At 39.0% G+C, this 23,472-nt stretch overlaps 1 protein-coding gene across 4 annotated transcripts in view; it reads left to right on the top strand.

Moving 5' to 3' along the window:
* NFATC3 (nuclear factor of activated T cells 3) overlaps window positions 1-23,472 on the top strand; it is a 100,835-nt gene that overhangs the window by 66,499 nt on the left and 10,864 nt on the right. Inside the window, exons 9-10 of one of the 4 annotated variants that reach the window (XM_036345814.1) lie at window positions 6,516-7,523; window positions 20,256-20,359. The exons of 1 other annotated variant lie outside the window; for it this stretch is intronic. In XM_036345814.1, the coding sequence (XP_036201707.1) occupies window positions 6,516-7,523; window positions 20,256-20,356 (1,109 nt within the window). In that variant the 3' untranslated portion in view covers window positions 20,357-20,359. Of the gene's footprint in view, window positions 1-6,515; window positions 7,524-20,255; window positions 20,360-23,472 lie in introns of those variants that run through there. 2 more of the 4 variants (XM_036345813.1, XM_036345817.1) reach the window with 2 other exon arrangements.

Genomic DNA, 23,472 nt, shown 5'->3' with positions numbered 1-23,472 from the left:
TTTCTGAGAAAGTTGGGAGGAGATAAGATTTAAAACACAGATGTTGGAACGGGCCTTAGGTGGGAAGGGTAGGAGGGAAGGTAAAGAAAATGAACGCATTAGGAAGGTTTGTTGATATAGTGTGGAGAGTTTAGGGCTTTACATATGATTGCATCTAATTTTTCTTTTATTTCCTGTTGTGAGAGAAGGGAGTGTGGTGACTTGGCACTTTGAAGAGTGTGGAAAAGTTTGATACAGTTGTAAAGACAACAACTCAAGACATATAGTCCAAGAGTAATCGATGCTGTTGGGATTGGGGACTGTAAAGTCTAACTTGAACAAGAAGGGAGAGGACTTTTGGGATTGGGGGAGGGGGAAGCAATAGTGTCAGCAGATTAGAGGATTTGATTACTACCATCATAGTGGTAGTAATTGAATGGTAAACAGAAAGGAGAATATAATGCATTTACATTATTAGCTTGTGAACTAGGAGGACAATACAAAGGCAGTGTCCTAACCGGCATTCCATATGAGAATGGAAATCAACGGGGCTCTCAGAGTGCAGAGAGAATACTGCATTGGGCTCCAGCTGTCATCACTGGCCTTACGGTTGATAGAATACAAATCAGGTAGCACACTAACAAGGAAGAAAGGATACACAGGAGTGTTTGGACAGTCCTTTATTCTGGTTAATTGCTGTTTTTTTCTCTGTAGCATTGACTTTTTTTAAAAATGACATTTTGAATAAAATTAAAAAGAAAAACAAATACATTACTGTGAATTTTTAAAAAAATACAAGTTGAAAAAATATTTTAAAACACCCAAATTCTCTTCCATATGAAACTATCATTCGGTCCTTATAGATCCTTTTGATCCATGTAGACACAACTTTTTAAAAATAGAAATGGAAAATCCCATATATACTAATTTTGTAGCATGGGCATTTTTATTTTTTCCCCAATAATGGATAGAGTTCTACATAATTTTACTAGCTTCTTCATATTCTAGTGTATGACCTTCTCTTTATGTCATAGATATTTTGTTTGTCTTATTAATTTGTATGAATTCTTTGTTAAGATTTTAGCCTTTATGTTTGTTGCAAATAATTTCTATTAGAATTTTACTATAAACATTTTAGATATTCATAAGCTGCTTGTTTTCTACTAATGATTTGTCAATTTGTTACCTTTTGGCAACCCCTTAGCAATAGGAATCTGACCAATGTCAATATGCAGTGGAGAAATAATCATTAATTGCAAATGGCTTTTAATTGTTTTTTAAAATTAGAAATGATATTTAGCATTATTTGTCCCACAGTTAGTTTACTTCATTAAATGAAGATAGTTAACAGAGCACAGAGCTCTTCCCTGATGGTGTTGCCTGAACTTCTTCCCAGCCTCTAGCTCTTCAGAACTTATTTTTAAAAAGAAATATATATATATATATATATATATATATATTTTATTGAGTTTTTACAGAGAGGAAGGTAGAGGGATAGAGAGTTAAAAACATCAATGAGAGAGAAACATCGATCAGCTGCCTCCTGCACATCTCCTACTGGGGATGTGCCCGCAACCCAGGTACATGCCCTTGACCGGAATCGAACCTGGGACCCTTCAGTCCGCAGGCCGACGCTCTATCCACTGAGCCAAACCGGTTTCAGCGAGTACTCTTCAGAACTTCTGATGTGGGAGCCCCACACCTCCCCAGCATCCCTCAAGATGTTGAGGGGGGAGAACCAAGATGGCGGCATAGGTTAACGCCGGAGTTTGCTGCTCTGAACAACTACTTCAAAAGTGAAACCAAAAAACGGAAGGGACATCACCCAGAACCACAGGAACGCTGGCTGAGTGGAAGTCCTACAACTAGGAGGAAAGAGAAACGCATACGGACACTCAGAGGAGGCGCAGTGCTGAAGTCAAATTCTGAGGTGCGGAGTGCGCGAGCGGGCTGGCGGCGGAGGGCGCAGTTGGCGTTTTCAATCGGGAGGGAGTCACAGACTCTGAGCTCCAGATCCGGGCGAGTCTTTAGGGACCCAGACTCAAACGGGAGAAGCGGGACTGTCTGGCTTCGGTCAGAGTGAGTGCAGCTTTCTCTCTGAGCTTTGCAGCGGGTGCTGGGACTCAGAGAGGCAGAGCCCCTGGGGACAGGACTGAGAGCCGCCATAACTGTTCTCTCCGGCCCACCCTGTTGATCCTGTGCGACCCGCCCCGCCCAAGCCCTGCACACAGGCATTTGCCGGATAGCCTCAGGCAAACGCCAGATTAGCACCTCCCTAGAGGACAGAAGTTCTCTCACTGCTGAACAGCTGATTCTCATAGCCACTTGGCCTGGAGGTCAAACCCTCCCTGGAATTAACTACAACAATCAAGATTTAACTATAAGACTGCGAACAAAGACCACTAGGGGGTGCACCAAGGAAGCATAACAAAATGCGGAGACACAGAAACAGGACAAAATTGTCAATGGAAGATATAGAGTTCAGAACCACACTTTTAAGGTCTCTCAAGAACTGTTTAGAAGCCGCCGATAAACTTAATGAGATCTACAAGAAAACTAATAAGACCCTCGATCTTATATTGGGGAACCAACTAGAAATTAAGCATACACGGACTGAAATAACGAATATTATACAGACTCCCGACAGCAGACCAGAGGAGCGCAAGAATCAAGTCAATGATTTGAAATGCGAGGAAGCAAAAAACACCCAACCGGAAAAGCAAAATGAAAAAAGAATCCAAAAATGCGAGGATAGTGTAAGGAGCCTCTGGGACAGCTTCAAGCGTACCAACATCAGAATTATAGGGGTGCCAGAAGATGAGAGAGAGCAAGATATTGAAAACCTATTTGAAGAAATAATGACAGAAAACTTCCCCCACCTGGTGAAAGAAATGGACTTACAGGTCCAAGAAGCGTGGAGAACCCCAAACAAAAGGAATCCAAAGAGGACCACACCAAGACACATCATAATTAAAATGCCAAGAGCAAAAGATAAAGAGAGAATCTTAAAAACAGCAAGAGAAAGAAACTCAGTTACCTACAAGGGAATACCCATACGACTGTCAGCTGATTTCTCAACAGAAACTTTTCAGGCCAGAAGGGAGTGGCAAGAAATATTCAAAGTGATGAATGCCAAGAACCTACAACCAAGATTACTTTATCCAGCAAAGCTATCATTCAGAATTGAAGGTCAGATAAAGAGCTTCACAGATAAGGAAAAGCTAAAGGAGTTCATCACCACCAAACCAGGATTATATGAAATGCTGAAAGGTATCCTTTAAGAAGAGGAAGAGGAAGAAAAAGGTAAAGATACAAATTTAGAACAACAAATATGCATCTATCAACAAGTGAATCTAAGAATCAAGGGAATAAATAATCTGATGAACAGAATGAACTGTTGATTACAATAGAATCAGGGACATAGAAAGGGAATGGACTGACTATTCCTGGGGGGGAAAGGGGTATGGGAGATGCGGGAAGAGACTGGACAAAAATTGTGCACCTATGGATGAGGACAGTGGGTGGGGAGTGAGGGCAGAGGGTGGGGTGGGAACTGGGAGGAGGGGAGTTATGGGGGGAAAAAAAGAGGAACAAATGTAATAATCTGAACAATAAAGATTTAATTAAAAAAAAAAAAGATGTTGAGGGGAATGTATCTCCTTCTGAAGCATAGCAGAAGTTATTTGTACTGGAGGTATCATCTGAGCTCTGGTTTTAGAATAATGGGCCTTAAGGGGAAGCATTAGAGCCAGACTCTCGTGTATAATATTTTGCTGGTGGGAAAATATATTGTGTTCTAAGTAGTTGACTGGACAGACCAACTTTTGGTTTCTGGTTGTTTCATTTAGGAGAAAAAACTTGCCTTACATCAGGTCTCAGTTCTGCCACAGACTGTACCCACTGATTAACTTCATAAAATGAGGATTAAAGACCAAAGCAATGGTTTTCAAATTTTAAAAAATATTTTATTCAAATAAATTGTTATTCAAAAGGCCAACATATATATATTTTAAAAAGGATGAAAGCAAGCTTAGGTGCTCTGCTTGTACTGGAAGAGGAAATCCAGAGAGTTTCTACTCTTTGGATCCAACTCTTCCACATCTACCACTTGAAGAAGTTCATGAGGCTTCTCATACTTTGAAAACCACAAAACCAGCAATTTATTTTTTCTTCTAAATCCTTCCATCAACATTGTAATTTCAGAAGGAGCATATATAACACAAAAACTAGAGTTAATCTGTTTCTAAAACTCAACTCATTCTACATATTGTAAGGTCTCTAAAACAGTATTTCCCTCCAAACAAGAATAAAGTACCATACACCAGCAATGAGGACTTTGTTTTGGTCAGGTTGGAGTCTGAATCTCTTATTGACCAAAGAATGATACTTGATTTGGCAGAGTGGAAGTACACTTGATTTAGCAAAGCAGTTCTCAGTCTGGATACCGAGATATGAGTCAGGAACATAGAAATACGGATCGGACCAGGCAAAAAGATGGATGTTATGCTGTAGTTTTTAATCCTTCTGTCTCCTTTTTAGTGCATGATAATCAACTGCTTACATAACCAAGGGCCCCACCTGCTCATTCAGAATTAAGGGATGAGAGGAGGCTTTCTGGGACATTCTTTCTCCTTATATAGAACTGTAACTCTGGATATAGAATTTACTGTGGCTTTCCTGGGATCAGAGTAGGAGTTGAAATAGAAAGGGGTGGGGGTAAATCCAGTGGTCCAGGGAGAAAGTTCTAGTTCTGCCAAAGTCAGAAGAAAAATAAGTACATTAAGACATTAGAGCCGTAACCGGTTTAGCTCAGTGGATAGAGCATCGGCCTGCGGACTGAAGAGTCCCAGGTTCGATTCCGGTCAAGGGCATGTACCTTGGTTGCGGGCACATCCCCAATGGGGGTTGTGCAGGAGGCAGCTGATCGATGTTTCTAACTCTCTATCTCTCTCCCTTCCTCTCTGTTAAAAAATCAATAAAATATATTAAAAAAAAAAAAAAAAAGACATTAGAGCTCGGCCGGCATGGCTTAGTGGTTGAGTGTCGACCTATGAACCGGTGTGGCTCAGTGGTTGAATGTCGGTTCCATTCCTGGTCAGGGCACATGCCGGGGTTGCGCGCTTGATCCCCAGTGTGGTACGTTCAGGCGGCAGCTAATCAGTGATTCTCTCTCATCACTCATGTTTCTCTCTTTCCCTCTCACTTCCTTTCTAAAATCAACTAAAATATTTTTTAAAAGGACATTAGAGAGGTCAGGAGCCAGTAGACACAGTGAATCATACTTAGAACACTTCAACAAGAATCAGAAACTGGATGGAGGCTTGGGTTAGGAATAAAAGCATTATAGCAGAAGCAACAAGAGGATAACGGGATATACTTTTCTCTCTATCCTTGGGTTTGTTGGCTCACCAGTTGCCAGAGTTAGAGGCTAAAGTGGATGAATGATGAGCCCGTGCTATTCTGCTAGGAAGCCAGGCTAAAGTGTAGAACTTAAATGCACCCCCAAACAAGTGTTTCATTAATTACCTCTTCTACAATAAAAGATATCAGGGCTGCCTTAATTCACTAATGCAGACTGAGGCCATGCTTATGTGAAGAGACTTGTACTTGGTAAGGGTTTGGTAATGGCCAGATGAGATTTGACCTTGCTTTGGGTCTCATATTTATTTTCATTTAATGTAAAATGAAATACAGTTGGCCCTCTACATCCATGGACTTCCAACCACAGATCAAAAACAGCACAGGTATTTATTGAAAAAAATCTATGTATAAGTAGACCTGCACAGTTCAAACCTGTGTTGTCCAAGGGCCAGTTGTACTTCTATTTTGTGAAGATCATGAAATTTTTAATTATGTTAATAAGTAGTACAAACTTAAAAGGAAGAATGAGATGTGAATTCAGAAAAGTTATTTTTAAATGAGTTATAGCACTTCAGTAGGAAGCTAAAGTAGATCATTTCTAGAAAAGTGAACCATATGCTTGCCAAGAGACATAATGAAATCCGTTGTCTTGACACAAAAAATTAACTGGTGGTTCTTTTCTGTTTTGATATACATATTAAACAAAATAAGCAGAATACATTGATTCCTACTTTAAGTAGTCCTTTCATCAGGTGGACTCATCCTAAATCATGACTCTGATACTTCTTTTGATGTGGTAAGGGATAATAGCTGGTATTCGTAGCCCCTGCTTTGCTTGATGGGATGATGAAGTGAAATGGTAAAACAGTAGACTGCAGTGCTTAAAAGCATGGACTTTGTCATTTTTTTTTCTTTTAACTTGAGTACTTTTAGAGCAAGAACTACTTACTCCCTGTTGTCTTATGCTTGCTGACTTCACATATATTATCTGCCTTCCCTGAAGGCATTTTATAGGTGTGTTTTTTTGCATTCTCCCTCCATTGTTGCAGGCAATTGAGTTTTCAGTTTGTGGCTTGGATTTACACTATAGTTGTGTAGCCTAGAATGAAGGCCTTTCATAAAATTTTTTTGTATTGTAATAATATTTACTTTAATTCTTCCCCCCTCCCCCCCAGTTTTGATGAAGCAAGAACACAGAGAAGAAATTGACTTGTCTTCGGTTCCATCATTGCCTGTGCCTCATCCTGCCCAGACCCAGAGGCCTTCCTCAGATACAGGACATCCTTGTGACAGTGTACTGTCAGCGCAGAGAAGCTTGGTTTGTCCCATCCAGCAAACATATGCATCCATGGTAACCTCATCTCATCTGCCACAGTTGCAGTGTAGGGATGAGAGTACTGGTAAAGAACAGCATATGATACCTTCTTCAGTCATGCACCAGCCTTTTCAAGTCACACCAACACCTCCAGTGGGGTCTTCCTATCAGCCTATGCAAACTAATGTTGTGTATAATGGACCAACTTGTCTTCCTATTAATGCTGCCTCTAGTCAAGAATTTGTTCCTGTTTTGTTTCAGCAAGATGCAGCTCTTCCTGGTTTAATAAATCTTGGCTGCCAACCATCATCATCCATACCTTTTCATTCTTCAAATTCAGGCTCAACAGGACATCTCTTAGCCCATACACCTCATTCTGTGCAGACCCTGCCTCATCTACAGTCAATGGAATACCATTGTTCAAACACAGGACAAAGATCTCTTTCTTCTCCAGTGACTGACCAGGTCACAGGTCAGCCTTCCCCTCAGTTACAGTCCATCACATATGGTTCTTCACAATTAGGGTCTGCTACAGCAGTTTCCCCAGCAGCTTCTCATCCCTTGGCCAGTTCACCACTTTCTGGACCACCGTCTCCTCAGCTCCAGCCTATGCCTTACCAACCTCCTAGCTCAGGAACCACCTCATCACCAACTCTAGCTACTAGAATGCGTTCTGGACAACATTCAACTCAAGCACAGAGTACAGGCCAGGGAGGTCTTTCTGCACCTTCATCCTTAATATGTCACAATTTGTGTGATCCAACTTCATTTCCATCTGATAAGGCAACTGTGAACATTAAACCTGAACCTGAAGAGCAAGAACCTAACTTTTCAACAATTGGTCTACAGGACATCACTTTAGATGATGGTAAGTTCATCTTTATGTTCTTGAAGCAATGAAGATCCAGGAACTTCCTTCTCTGAGTCATGAGAAAGCTACCATAGATTGCTTATTGGCATATAGCTTGTTTTTTTAGTAAGTTGTTACTTGAGATATGTTGATATATGATTTTGAGAATAGACATGAAAATCTATGCTTTTAAGTCTATTTTACCACTAATATCTGTTGTAAAGTGTGAGACTTTAAGTGATAATCTACCACCCATTTGTGATGGAACTGAAGACATGAGATTTACTGGGCATCTTTTCTTCCAGAACATACAGTAAGGTCACAGTGTCTAGAGAGTGGAATTCAGGGGTGTTAATTCAGTAAACATTGCTGAATGCCATCTATTTGCAGGGCAGAGTTAGATGCTGGGACTACTGTGAATGTATTAAGATAGAGTTTCTGTTCTTGAAGAGACTCAGACAAGTAAAGAACCTGCTCCTTTGTAACCCTGCTAGCTTGCTGAGTCAGATAGTGGAGATAGTATAAGATTGGATTGGTTTGCTACTGCTGGTACAGCCGTTGGCACCAAGCTAAAAAGAAGCTATTCATATAAATATAGCAAGTCGTTATGTACGCCTCTGTTTTTATGAAATCAATAAATTGGGGAACAAACTCTGGAATATTAATTATTTCAATAATTGAAAATTCCCCAAAATAGAATTATCAGTTAATAATTTTAGGGCTTATTCTTGGCTTTATTATCATTTATATGGTAGTAAAATTTTTTCTAAGTAAGAATTCAGTAAAAGCTATTATGTAAGTATTATCCAATATGAAAATTCTAAGGATTCTGAAACATGGATATAGAGTTTTAATTCTTTCTCTGATTTTGTTTGTTTGTTTTTTTTAAATTGATTTGAGAGAGAGAGAAAGAGGAAGAGAGAGAGAAAGGAAGGGAAGGAGAGAGAGAGGGAGAGACATCGACTTCTTGTTCCATCTATTTGGTTGATTTTTGTATGTGCTCTGACAAGTGATCAAACCTGCAACCGTGGTGTATCCAAATGACACTCTAACCAACTGAGCTACCCAGCCAGGGCTTACTCTTTCTGATTTTGTGCTAACCTATAGAAAAGTAATTTTAGCTCAGCCATCTCCTTTACACATCTGAAGAGGCTGAGTTTACTACTTAGTTGCAAAGCTGGTATTAAATCTCAGATTCTAAGCATAAGGGGAAAGGAAGGTAAATAAAAGGTGGTGTTTCCCCTCCCGGGACTTGACCATCAGATCTATCAATGCTGTGAGATCTGAGTCACTACCAAAATATAAGACAAGCCCTTTAGGAGATCAGCACAGAGCTGTGACATCCTATATAATAAAAGGCTAATATGCAAATTGTCCCCTCGGGAGTTTGACCGACCCGGAGTCCAACCACTTGCTATGGTATTTGCTGACCACCACGGGGTGGCATGGAACAAAGGAAGGCCCTGGCTGGCAGCAGGGAAAGGAAGGCCCCAATCAGCCCTGATTGCTAGCCAGGCCTAGGGACCCGACCCATGCACAAATTTCATGCACTGAGCCTCTAGTATTCTATAAGGATTTAGCCTGTTTCCTTGAGATGACCTTTGACCTTGAAGGATGAGTATGTTTTAAGTGAATTAGGATCAGAGGACAAATCAGATAACATGAGAAGAGGAGAGCTGTATCTGGGAAAGCATGATTGTCTGTGGCTGGAGGGCGAATAGCATAGTAGAAGATGGCTTTCAAAGCCACAAGGGGATTTGCCAGGTAATTTGTGTGTAAACTGGAGGTATTTGTATAAACTGAAGCAATACCTACAATTTATATAACATTTTCCTATTTTTTATTTAATTTAATCCTTAATAGTCCTCTATTTATGAGGTAGATAGTGTCTTTTAAAGAATTGGAATTTCTGAAGGTCACACAACTGGTAAGTACCGGAGCTGAGACTGGAATCAGATCTTTCAGTCTAGTCTTTTTCTTGCAGCACTACAGCTGCCTCCCAGCAGCAGCAGGCATGGTGTTTAGAACGCTGTGCTAAAGGGGATCCCTCAAGCTTTTTTTAATCCCTAGAGAATAGTGTAACATTCTCTGTGAATGTGTGTGCAGAATTTCACTACTTGAACATATGCTCACAACTGCATCTGGTCTGTGACATTTATATTGGGAGTACTTGAGGGCTGTGGTAATAAGTGTTCTCTTAATGCACAGCTGGCCTAAGTGTTACTGTTTACTTAATAATAACAAACACCAGGTAGAAAGGAGGCTACTACTTTGATGCAAAGCAGATTTGAAATAAAGCCTTTTCCAAATATATATAGGTTTTCAAAATGTTACTTATGCATTCTTTTGGCAGTTTTAGACTATTTATAGTGCTTTCAAGGCTTATATTTCAAAATTTTTTTTTTCTTCCTCAGATCCTCAGTTCCATCCTTGGTACATTTAGAATTTTAATCCCTAAAACAAAGGGTTAAGAGTAAGACCTTGAATGATAACCTTCTACCCATTTGTGATGAAACTGGAGAAATGAGATATATTGAATAGGACTCAAAAGATATTCATTTTCTTTCCAAAGGAGACATCTTTGTCTTCTACAAAGAGATCATTGCTGGAACTTGCTTTTTTTGGATTTATCCTGGTCGGGGCGGGAGGGCAGCAAATTGGAACTTCTAGAAAGGTTTTTTGAAAACTTTATTTCACTTTTTGATTATGTAAGGATGTGTTGCAAAAACAGAATCTGGAAAGATGAGGTGGGTGAGAGCAAATATAAAAGCCATTTTATTTTTGCTCCATTCATTGTGTAGGGCACATGATCAAGAAAAGTTCCCAGATAGTAGCCCCATAGAAGACAAAGATTGGCTATTGAATTCCCTCATTGCCACCTATCAGGAGACCTGATAGAAGCTCAGTGGTGCTAGTGGCTATTAAAGGGGGGTGGGGGGGACTAAAATGTACTCTAGGTCACCTTGGTTTATTGGATGTATAATTTTTACAAATTTCATTTTTGATACTTAACTCCCAAATGAATTTTCAATATTTGCCGACTGACTCATTGATTATATTATTTGGATTTGCCTTTGAAGGTAAAATTCTAGATGCTTAGAAAATCCTATAGTTATGCAAAGTTTTAATATAAATTCATTTTAAAAACAACTTATCTCATAGGTCTTGAACTCCATAGTATTTGAATGTCTCTTTTCTGGCTACCTTTGAAAGTAAGCCATTAAACATTCCAAAAAGGATTCGCACTGTTAATGTCAGAAGTGTCAAAACCTGTAGAGAATTTTCATAAGAGTATATTTGAGCCAAACTGATGATATATACCAGGGAGCAAGATCTCAAATGCTCCTAAGGATAACAATTTTGCAGCAGCTTTTATGCATTTGAAATTAAGGAGGAAAGTACATGTAGCAAGATTGGCAAAAGCAAAGTAGAGATTGGATTACAGGTTAACAAAATGATATGCTCTGTTGAGGTTTAATACCCCCTTCCAGGGGTATAACTTATGGTGTTTCAAAGGTATGTTTACCTAGATGTACAAGAACAATGGATGAGGCTGGCTTAAAACCTTTCCCTTTTTCTCAAGAGTTTTAGGCCTGGTGTGTGACTACCTACCATGACCTGCCTAGTTAGGAATTTATGATCAGATCACCCAGTGAAGTTACTTTCCATAGAACCTGCTTTTCTTTTCCTCCACAGCACTTAAAATGAACTTCCCAATTAATCTGAGCTCTTTTTATTTTAACTTTTCTATATTGTGTTTAGTACGAAGCACTTCCTACTCTACAACCAGAGGAAACAAGTAATTTTTAAAAATGTTTGTGCTATACTACATAAATATACTTATCTAATCCTCATAACACCTATTAATCCTGTTTCTGTTTTATGGTGTTTACCCCCGCCCTTTTTTTTTTTTTTATCAAGTTAACAATTAAAACACAAATAAAATATTCTTTTTATTGAAGTTTTTAAGTAGGATGGAGTTTGTTAGGAATCATTCAAGTGTTACTTGACTGTTAGTTTTAGAAATGTGGACATTATCACCTTAATTTTTTATTGTAAATTCAGTGAGATTTAACAGAGAAGATACTAGTGCACCTCAGCTCAGAAATTCAAGACTTATATAGGTGGAAATACCCTAATTCAGCTCCCTCATTTTATAAAGATCTGAGTTTTATAGAGTCTTAAGTATGCATCCAGAGTAAAACACTGAGTTAATAGTGTAAAGACTAATACCCGTCTCCTGACTCCTAATTCAGTACCCTAGGAGTTTTCCCAATATCTGTAATCATGTTTCTCATCAACCTGCAGGTTGAAACTGCAGGGGTAGAGCAAGTAGAATAGATTAAAGAGGTGTCATTTTCTCTGTAGGGCCTGGGTTTGTGAGAGAAGTCAAGGCAATATTAAGATTATTAGATTCTCAGTATAAATAAAGTTTTATTTATTTATTTGTTTGTTTGTTTTAAAGACTTTATTGATTTTTAGAGAGAGGGGGAAAGGAGAGGGAGAGAGAGAAACATCAATGTGAGAGTGAAACATTGATCAGCTGCCTCCTACACACCCCCTACCAGTGAGTCCACAACCTTTCGATACACGGAATGATGCCCAACCAACTGAGCCACACCGTCGAGGGCATAAATGAAGTTTTTAAGTCTCTACTCGATACTTCTCTTTCACACCAGAGTTCACCCTAGTGATAATACACTCCTATGTGTCTCTTCCTCGCCAACTTCTTTGGAACATCTCAGGGCCTTTTGAGTTCAAGCTGCCCTTGTTTTATGTGGGCTCTGATGCCTCTGGATTACTGTAGAACAAGTCTTCGAAGTTCTCCTTATAATAGCCTTTCACATGTGTGAAATCTTGATTTCTTTTCTAGTCTTAAAAACACTCCAGCAACTGCACCCTTCCTTCACCCTCATCAACATGGTAGTTTCCCTCTACTTGAACCCTGTGTTTTTAGTTCCTTTTCATAGTGCAGTATCTGAAAGGGAATATACTCTTACCAGCTCAGAGAGGATTGGGACTGTCACCTTCCTTGTGCAGAAGATTTTATCAATATGGCCTGAGGTCTGGGGATTTTCTTAGCTCTGTCTTGCTGTTGGTTTAGTGAGTCATAAGTTTGGCTAAGTCACATCCTTTCTCTCCCTCCTGTCTTCCCCTCATGTCTTTTTGTATATTTGTTCTTGGAATCCATGATTAAACTTTACAATTATCCTTGTTCAGTTTCACTGAGGTGATTTGGGTCCCTCATAATCAGCCTTTCAAGCTCAGAAGAGTCCCAGAAGCATTTCTCTGTTTCAGAGTAGGGTGGCTCCCTCCTTAGGGGGAATTTCTCAACGTAATAACCAACAGCAGAATACTGACCTTTGCCAAGCCATGTTCACTTTCAAGCAGTCCACTTGTAAGGCTGTAATATCTACTTTTTCAATCAATGAGGGCATTATACAAAACTATTTTTGCTTTTTTCTTTGCTAGCTAGAGTAGCATTGCCCCTAGTTGAAAAATGTGTTCTATATGTATAAAATTATCAATAAGTTCTTACTCATGTTAGTTTATATGCCTAGAGCTGTAATTTTTCCTAAATATTTATGTGCTTTATAGTGTGTATGTCCCCATTTGGGGGTCAAATGATAAATATTAAAACAGTACAGAAATAGAGGCATTGTCACAGTTGTATTTTTTAGCATTTTAATTAAGATTATAGTATTGTTAAGACAGACCTTTAAATACAGGCCTGGTTAATTTATGATTGAGCTGAGTCCAGTTACAACTTTCCATTAGAGCCCCTCAGTTCCCACTTGTCTTCCTTTGTTCACAAACTAATAGAGCCGCAGCTGCAGCTCTTCAGCAAAGAGGGTACATGTTAAATATAGCCTGGCCTGCTGCTGTGGTGAAAACTGACACTGCCACTTGCAGGCTCTGTGCAATAACACACTGATCCTGAATGTAGGGCAATTGCTAATTTGACTGTAAACAGGGACTCTAGATGTGACCTCAGCTGTTGCAGTTCTGTATATAGGTGACAAGAAGAAGAGCCTGCTTTCAAGTAGCAAGGGCATGTTAAACACAAGATTCAGGTGGTTATCTGTGGGGGAGGGGGAGAGCAGGAGGCTGGTATGGAAGAGCAGAGAAGTAACTATTATCAACGATCTCTTTCACGTGTTGGATAATCATTTCACTGGTGTTTATTGTATTTAAATAAATAAAAGAAATGCATGCATAATCAATGGTAAGAGTATGTCACAAATGAGGTATTATAATGGGGGTGGGGGGACAAATGAGGTATTATAATTAGTCAGTTAGGGGCCCTGGGCTGAAGGGAGGTAAATACTGAACTTTATCCTTTTTAAAAAATATATATTTCTATTGATTTTAGAGAGCAGAATGGAGAATGAGAGTGAGGTAGAAACATCGATGAGAGAGAAATATCATCAATCAGCTCTCTCCTACATGCCTCTTACTGGGGATCTAGCCCATAACCCGGGCATGTGCCCTGACTAGGAATTGAACCATGACCTCCTGGTTCGTGGGCCAATGCTCACCCATGGAGCCACACCGGCTGGGTCTGAACTTTCTCCTTTAAATGGGACTCTGGGTAACTCATGAATCCTCTTCCTGGGAAACATGCATGTACCATGTACCATCTATCCTCACATATTTATGGTAAATAATTCCAGAGGCAGAAAGGTGCCTTAAGTACTGTTCATGTAGGTTTTGAATCATGTCTCATGCAGAATGCATTGTTATGGGAATTCAAGACCTTAGACATGAACATTCTTGGACATAAAATAAGAAAATTTAATTTTCAGACTCACTGCTGGGAAAAATCCAAGAGAGCCTCCCACTAAATAACCAGTATATCAAAAGTCTTCAAAATAAGTTCACTTCAAAAGTATATTTAAGCCCTAACCGGTTTGGCTCAGTGGATAGAGCGTCGGCCTGCGGACTCAAGGGTCCCAGGTTCGATTCCGGTCAAGGGCATGTACCTTGGTTGCGGGCACATCCCCAGTGGGGAGTGTGCAGGAGGCAGCTGATCGATGTTTCTCTCTCATCGATGTTTCTAACTCTCTATCCCTCTCCCTTCCTTTCTGTAAAAAAAAAAATCAATAAAATATATTTTTTTAAAAAAAAGTATATTTAAAATAATTAATGAATGATGGTTTCTCTTTCTTGATAATAAAACACATTTTTGTGTACTGTGCTAGGTACTTTTCTAGTCGTTAGTTTTTTTTTTCCTGCTATCTGTGAAAAGTGAATTTATTAGCTTTATTTTTAGAGATGCAGCTCAGGGAGCTGAAGCACTTTCTGGTATTAGATGGCAACAAACACAGGGACTGGCATTTGAATCCAGGTCTGTCTGAAATTTAGATTGTCTCACATGTGTTTAGTGGTTTCTGAAGTAACTATAATTGATTATATCATCTTACCTCTATAAACACAATAAACATTTTTATGTTTGTCGGACATGTGTAAGATACAAAGCCAGTGTCTAAAGATGTATTCTATTTTAAAATTCATATCCTGTTTTTGAGTCCTTTTGAAAATGGACCATTCACAGGGACAGAAATATTTTAAATGAGAAATAATTTTAGGCCACAGTTCAGCTTTTGTAGTTTGGTTGCAATTCTCTGACTATGCATTACAAGGTTATATTTTGCCAGTGATTGTAGCTTTTGATAAAACTTAGGTAAATATATTTAAATAAATCTTATCTGAAGATATCTTACTTTTACATTTCTAAAGCCAACCTTTAGCCTGTCTATCTGGACAGGAGAAAACATGGGAAACTCTTTAATTCTGATAGAAGATAGGGAAGGGTTGAGAGTGATTTTTACAGGCATTCTAGCTTTACATCTACAAGAATAAGGAACAAATTAAGTCCCTTATAGTCATCTTGTGTATTTAAAGATCTGTAGGTGATTTTTATGTAGAATGGGAGTTTTTAAATTTTATTTTATTGGGGATTTTAAAAAGCCATGAATTCATATGTTAAAAATACTAAAGGTACAACAAAATATATATAGTGAAAAGTCTCTCTCCTTAGGTACCCAGTTGTCTTCTATATGGGCAATTGGAGTTACCAGTTTCGTGACTGTCACTCCAGAGCTATTTTATGTATTTATAGCAATTGTTTATTTTTTCCGTATGTTTACTAGCATACTACGTATATACATACTATTATGTATTTTGCTTTCTCTATATATTGAATCTTGGAAATATTTTTGTACTGTAACATGAAAGAACTTCCTTTAAAGATTTAACAAGAATAGCCATCCTAAATGGGTGTGAGTGGTATATCATTGTGGTTTTGATTTGCATTGCCTTAATGACTATGTTGGCACCCTTACATGAGGTTATTGGTCAGTAAGTATATCTTCTCTCAAGAAATGTTTAGTCAAATCTTTTGCCTGTTTTTTGATTGAGTTGTATTTGTTATTTAGTTAGTTAGTTTACTCCAAGGATATTTTTCCAGTGATTCTTAGAGAGTGGAAGAGAGAGGGAAAGACAGAGAGAAATATTGATGTGAGAGAAACACATTGATTGATTGCCTCCTGCTTGCTCCCCAACCAGGGCCTGGGCTGGGGAGGAGCCTGTACCTGAGATACATGTCCTGGACCGGAATCCAACCTGGGGCCCTTCGGTCTGCAGGCCGATGCTCTATTCACTGAGCCAAATCAGCTAGGGCTAGCAGTGTGTCATTTTCAGTGTACAGATGTTTTACCTCCTTGGTTAATTCCTTTTATTCTTTCTGATGCTATTGTAATTGGAATTGTTCATTGAATGACTATAGAATACAACTGAATTTTGTGTGTTAATTTTAGCTTATAATTGTTGGCTTAATTTATTAGTGCTAACATTTTTTGTATGTGGATTCTTTGGAGCTTTCTGTGTGTAATGTCATTTGTGAATAGAGATCATTTTACCTCTTTCTCATTTGGATGCCTTTTATTTCTTTAACCTAATTGCTCTGGCTAGAACTTCCAATACTATGTCGAATAGAAATGGCAAAAGTGGATGTCTTTGTCATGTCTTTTATCTTAAGGTAAAAGGTTTCAGACTTTCACAATTGAGTATAATGTTGTCTGAGAGTTTTTCATATAGGGCCTTATCATTTTGAGGAAATTCCCTTCTGTTCCTAATTTGTGGGGTAATTTTTGTTTGTTTGTTTGTTTTTTTGTTAAAGGACTTTGAAATTTGTCAGGTGCTTCTGTGTCAATTGAGATGAACATGTGTTTTTTTACCTTCCATCCTAGTAATTGATTTCGATATTTTTTTTTATTGATTTTTTTTTTTAGAAAGAGAGGAAGGGAGAAAGAGAAGAAATTGATGAGAGAGAAACATAGATTGGCTGCCTCCTGCACGCCCCCTATAGGGGATTGAGCCCACAACTTGGTCATGTGCCCTGACTGGGAATCAAACTGGCAACCTTTTGGTGCACAGGAAGATGCCCAACCAGCTGAGCCACACTGGCCAGGGCAGTAATTGATTTTCATTTGATGAACCATCCTTGCATTTTGGGAATAAATCTCACTTGGTAATGATGTATAATTATTTTAATATGCGGCAGGATTCAGTTTGCTACTATTTTGTAGCAAAATTCATAGGGGATTTTTCTTGAAGTGTTTTTGTCTGGCTTTGATATCAGGGCATTGCTGGCCTTAGAATGAGTTAAGGAAGTATTCCTTCCTCCTTAATCTTTTGGGAGAGTTTAAGATGGATTAGTGTTAATTCTTCTTTAGATGTTTGGTCAAAGTTTTTGTGATAGGAAATAATGAATTAGATAGTTTTTCGAGCTGTCAGTAGTGGTTCAAGGAACTAGAAAGATGTCTCAAGGACTGCAAGTTTCCATAAGCACAATCTGAAATGACTATTGCTTTAGCCAACTCACAAAAGCCCTCAGTATCTTTTGACCTCTTAGCTTTCTTCCTGGGTTTCTTTCTTTTAACTTATGCGCCGTTTTACTTGGAATCCAGTCTTCTATAACAGCTTCAAGTCTGTTTTGGAGAATTCAGTTGTGGAGATTGGGCACTGTCAGAAAGGAGATTGATAATAAAAATCCTTTGTACATACTGGAATCGAAGACTAGGTGAGTGAACTCAAATTCAGGATTAAAAAAGCTTAAGGCAGAAAAATTTTGCCTAAGCACCACAGATTTGTTTTTTGGGGGTTTTTTACCCCTTTAGTGAGGCTGCATTTTGCACAGATTGGCTCCTCCCTTGTTTTCCCTTCTTTATCTGCTTAAGACAAGAGTATTAATTACTGTTTTCATCTTCTCTTCCAAGATGAAAAAAGCGTTCTAGAATTCATAGTTAGGTCCTTTTGTTTGAAGTTGTACTGCAAAGGCCCAAACTATTTTCTTATAGGCCAAAGGAGGAGGCTTTGCCTCATTTTACTTTGGATTCTAACTGGGCATTTATTATGTCAGCCACTATCCAGACAAAACTGACCAATAGTGACTCTTCTTGTGTATAATGATTTTCAAACATTTATCACAGCTTCCCATGATAAGCTTTATAGCATGACATAGTATATAACAAAAACATATACAAATAACATAAAAGACTCAAAAAGCAATTCTTTTTTAAAAAATATATTTTTATTGATTTCAAAGAGAAAGGGAGAGAGAGAGAGAGGGAAACATCAATGATGGGAGAAAATCATTGATTGGCTGCCTCCTACACTCCCCCTGCTGAGGATCAAGCCCGCAACCCAGGCATGTGCCCTTGACTGGAATCGAACCTGGGACCATTCAGTCTGCAGGCCAACACTCTATCCACTTGAGCGAAACCAGCTAGTGCTCAAAAACCAATTCTTAATCTTTATTTTTACAAAATGCAGACTGTTAACTTCTACTTTGTTCTCTTTTTAAAATACTGATTTTAGTTTGCTGAATGGATTTCATAACCTGCTAATGCAGCGGTTCTCAACCTGTGGGTCGCGACCCCTTTGGCAGTCGAACGATCCTTTCACAGGGGTCACCTAAGACCATCCTGCATATCAGATATTTACATTACGATTCATAACAGTAGCAACATTACAGTTATGAAGTAACAATGAAAATAATTTTATGGTTGGGTCACAACATGAGGAACTGTATCTAAAGGGCCAGAAGGTTGAGAACCACTGCGCTAATGGATGTGAACTTTAGTTAAAAATATTCCTCTGTGACCACCCCACCCCCCAACTTTTCATGTGCATATAGTTTTTCTGAGCTCCTACCCTTAGGCATTTTTTAAAAATCCTCACCCGAGGATATTTTTCCATTGAATTTTAGAGAGTGGAGGGGAGGGAGGGACGGAAGGGAGAAAGAGAAATATGGATGTGACAGAGACATCTTGATTGGTTGCCTCCGCCTGCTCCCCAACCAGGGCTAGAGATGGGACCTGCAACCCAGGTACATGCCCTTAAGCGGAATCGAACCCTCGACCCTTGGGTGTGCAGGCCAACGTTCTAACCACTGCTCAGGGCTACCCTTAGACATTTTTAAAAATATGTTTTTATTGATTTTTAGATAGGGATAGAAAGAAACATCGATGAGATGAGAGAGAAACATCAGTCGGCTACCTCCTGCATGTCCCCCACTGAGGATTGAGTCTGCAACCTGGGCATGTGCCCTGACCATGAATCAAACTGGTGACCTTCTTGTTCCTGGGTCCATGTTCAAACACTGAGCCACACTGGCCAGGCCACCCTTAGATATTTTGATTCTGTGGTCTGAAGTAGAGCCCAGGAATTTAGATTTTTATTAAGTGCCCAGATAATTCTGATGTAGCCATAGATGAGTATTTGGAAACTACAAATAGAGCTAATCTAATAAAAACTAGTTTATTTAAAACTAAATCTATCTCTTAAATCACTGAAAATCATCATTGTAACTTTTCAAATTATTGCACTTTTATTTTTTTTTAATTTTTATTGATTTGAGAGAGAGAAACATCGAATTGTTGTTCCACTCATTTATGCATTCATTGGTTGATTCTTGTATGTGCCCTCAACCTGGAATCAAATCCCGCAACCTTAGCACATCAGGATGATGCTCTAACAAACTGGGCTATTGGCCAGGGCTTGCACTTTTTTTTTTTTTAATATATTTTATTGATTTTTTTACAGAGAGGAAGGGAGAGGGATAGAGAGTTAGAAACATCGATGAGAGAGAAACATTGATCAGCTGCCTCCTGCACACTCCCTACTGGGGAGGTGCCCGCAACCAAGGTACATGCCCTTGACTGGAATCGAACCTGGGACCCTTCAGTCCGAAGGCCGACGCTCTATCCACTGAGCAAAACCGGTTAGGGCACTTTTAAAAATATATATATATATATTTTTTTATTGATTTCAGAGAGGAGGAAAGGAGAGGGAGAGATAAAACATCAATGATGAGACAGAATCATCGATTGGCTGCCTCCTGCATGCCCCCTACTGGGAATTGAGTCCGCAACACGGGCATGTACCCTTGACGGGAATTGAACCTGGGACCCCTCAGTCCACAGGCCGACGCTCTATCCACTGAGCCAAACCAGCTAGGGCTGCACTTTTAATTTTAGAAAATAAACCAATTATTACCTCCTAAAGTTTCTGGACTCCAATATTCGTATTATTTTGTAAAATGTGGGGAGTCATTTTGTGCAGTAATTGACAGATAAAGGTCAATTAAATTCCTCTTGCTTATAGAAAAACAGCCTGGGCATGTAGTAGATTAAGTTACCCTCTGGTTTGTTCCATTCAGTAGTGATATTGTCTTCTTTGACACAGACCACTTTATATCTGACTTGGAACACCAGCCATCAGGTTCAGCAGAGAAATGGCCTAACCACAATGAGCTCTCATGTCCAGTTCCTTTCTGGAGAATCTAGAGGGTGAGTGTTGTTTGAAATGTGTCATTGTTTTTGTGCCCAAGTCTGGTATTTGCATGCTGTGGCTGGATTTGCATGTGTTACAAAGGAGGGGGTATATGTGGGCACCTTCTTGATAGGCCCACTCGTTATCTTTGGCACTATAAGACTCTTCTTTTTAAATCTCACCATACTCTGGCTCTCACACTTATGCTTATAATTTTAGTCTGGATTTAAATAAAAGGCAAGTGTTTAACTGGATCTATTAAACCAAAGCAGAAAGAGAGGCTCATCTATATGAATTCAGTGGTTGGGTACTGAGTAAATTGGATTGCTCATCAGGTGTATAAGCCTACTCATTTCTGGTCAAGTATTCTTTTTTGATGGGCGGCACAATGGAATGGAAATAAAGCAGGAAATTATATATATCAGAGGCAACCTGGATCGCCTGCCCTATAGGCCATGTTTCACTCCTGGTAGTTCATTTTGGGCTCCATTTGGAAGGATTTCACAGAAATGGAATCAGTGTTTGTGAGGCAGGGGCCTAGGCAATTTAGATTTGGAAAGGGGCTTAGAAATCATGTTCACTACCCCAAATCTTTATATTTAGGATATCAAACAGGGCACCAAAACCTTGACTTCTAGAAGCAGGACATACCGTGGTCTCACACCATTCTTGTCTCTAATTATGAAAGGAATAAAAGTGGCAACTAAATTCCTGCATATCTGTAAAACCAGAGGAGTTATAAACCAGAAGGATTTAAGTTAATTTCCTCATCTTATGGTTCAGAAAATCAGTTGAAGAAAGATTAATTGCCCTAGTTACATCACAGCTGAACCAAGATTAAAACTTATTTTTTCCCATGTTTACCCCATTGCTCTTCCTGTGTGTGAAGCAATGATCTTGGTAAGTGTTTATGTGGGGTAAAGAGATTAATGAGTGACTAAGGCATGAACAGGAGGTAAGAACATAGAAACAGCAGGCAGTATAGATAACTCCTTTAAGATATTAAGCAATGAAAGGAAAAAATTAGATATAGAGGGTAATGTGGAGTCTAGGGTTTTTGTTTGCTTTCTTACTTGTTTGAAGTAGGCTTACCCATATTTAAGCAACAATGAGAAGGATCCAGGAGGGGAGGTGGGTAGATTGATTAAAGAAATGGAAGAGTAAAGAAAATTGATGGAGCAAGGTGTTGAAAGAAACATATGGGATCCATAACACGGGTGGTGAAATGAGTCATGTGGATTTAGGATATATCTTGGAGTCAAGTAAAGAGGACAAAGTATACAGAGTACTGTGAAAAACGAGAGAAATAACCTTTCGTTAATCTAAATTCTAATCGTCATCTAACCAAATTGAAGTTGAGGTTTTTCGATTCAGTTTTTTGCTGACACAACGGTTGCTGATTTGAGTATCTTCAGGTTTGTACTTTCCCCTGGAGAACCTTTCAAGCGAAGATTGAAAGACATGATATAGCACACTTTTTTTTTTTTCTCAAATATATTTTATTGATTTTTTACAGAGAGGAAGGGAGAGAGATAGAGAGCTAGAAACATCGATGAGAGAGAAACATCGATCAGCGCACTACCTGCCACATCTCCCACTGGGGATATGCCTGCAACCAAGGTGCATGCCCTTGACCGGAATCGAACCTGGGACCTTTCAGTCCGCAGGCCGACGCTCTATCCACTGAGCCAAACCGTTTTGGCACACATACGTTTCTTAAAAAGAAAGGACCCTAATAACAGGACTAATCACCCCCTCAGTCAGTTATGGTGGGGAAAAGTGTCATAATTTTTCTTTACTAGTATTAAAGCTAATATTAAAAGTAAAGGACATCTTCAATCATTGTGCATAATATTTTCAGTCTGTTCTGTGGTTAGAGGCTGACTAGGGTTCAGGGTAAAATTTAACGCTTAAAAAGCTGGCATGATAGACTTCAAACTGGTTATTTTGGTTCTTGCTTAAAATACATAAATATTCTTTCTTTGTTACCTTTTTGGTGGTGAGTTTTATTTTCGTCAATTATATAACCTAGGGCCTGGCCAGTGTGGCGCAGTGGTTGAACACTGACCTATAAACCAAGAGGTCACGGTTCAACTCCTGTTTTGGGCTCAATCCCCAATAGGGGGCGTGCAGGAGGTAAACTGATCAATGAAATCATTGATGTTTCTGTCTCCATATTCTTCTCCCTCTCTGAAATCAGTAAAAAAAATATATGTGTGTGTGTGTGTGTGTGTGTGTGTGTGTGTGTGTGTGTGTATTTTTAAAGTTGGCTTAAAAGATAATAATAATATAGGCTAGGCCCTGGCTGGTGTGGCTCAGTTGGTTGGAGCATTGTCTAGTATACCAAAATGTGGCCGGTTCAATCCCTGGTTGGGGCATATTCGGGAGGCAACTAATCGATGTTTCTCTTTCTTTCTCTCTCTCTCTCCCTCTCCTTCTCCTCTCCCTCTCTCTTTCTCTTCTCCCCTCTCCCTCTCCTTTCTCTCTCTAAAATCAATGCAAAACATATCCTAGGGTAAAGATTAAATAATAATATAAGCTAGGTTACTATAATGGAATTCCCAAAATACAGTGACTGAACCACGTTGGAGGTTTCTTTCGCACCTCATGGTAATTCAGAGATCGGGATTCCTTTCATTTCTTAGGTATTGTCAGAGTAGAGTCATCACTTTGAGTTTTAGCTCAAAGTAAGGGGTGGGGAAGGAGAGGGTATCAAGCAAGTGATGAGAAAGATGCACACATCACTTTCACTTACATTTCATTGGAGAAAACAAATCACATGGCCATACTTAGCTATAAAGGGAAAACTGGGAAAGGAGTCTGTAGCTGAGTGGCCATGAGACTAGGCAAACTCAGTTACCAGAGAAGAATGAACTAGGACAGTTAACAGTTACCTTCTAAATTTTTAGGAACTTTTTTCTGTCTTTAGCTTGTGAAGGCAAATTCATCAGATTTTTATAAATGGAAATTAATTCTTCAGCTCATGCCATAAATAGTGAATTAAGTATTTCATGTATTTAGATGGTGTTCTTTTGTTTTTGTTTGTTTTATATATTAAAAAAAAATTTTTATTGATTTCAAGAGACGGAGAAAGGGAGAGAGAAAAAAACATCAATGATGAGAGAGAATC

Source organism: Myotis myotis, unplaced genomic scaffold (genome assembly GCF_014108235.1).
Source record: "Myotis myotis isolate mMyoMyo1 unplaced genomic scaffold, mMyoMyo1.p scaffold_m19_p_19, whole genome shotgun sequence".
In the NCBI taxonomy this organism is placed as follows: domain Eukaryota; kingdom Metazoa; phylum Chordata; class Mammalia; order Chiroptera; family Vespertilionidae; genus Myotis; species Myotis myotis.
This window is presented reverse-complemented; position numbering and strand designations above follow the sequence as displayed.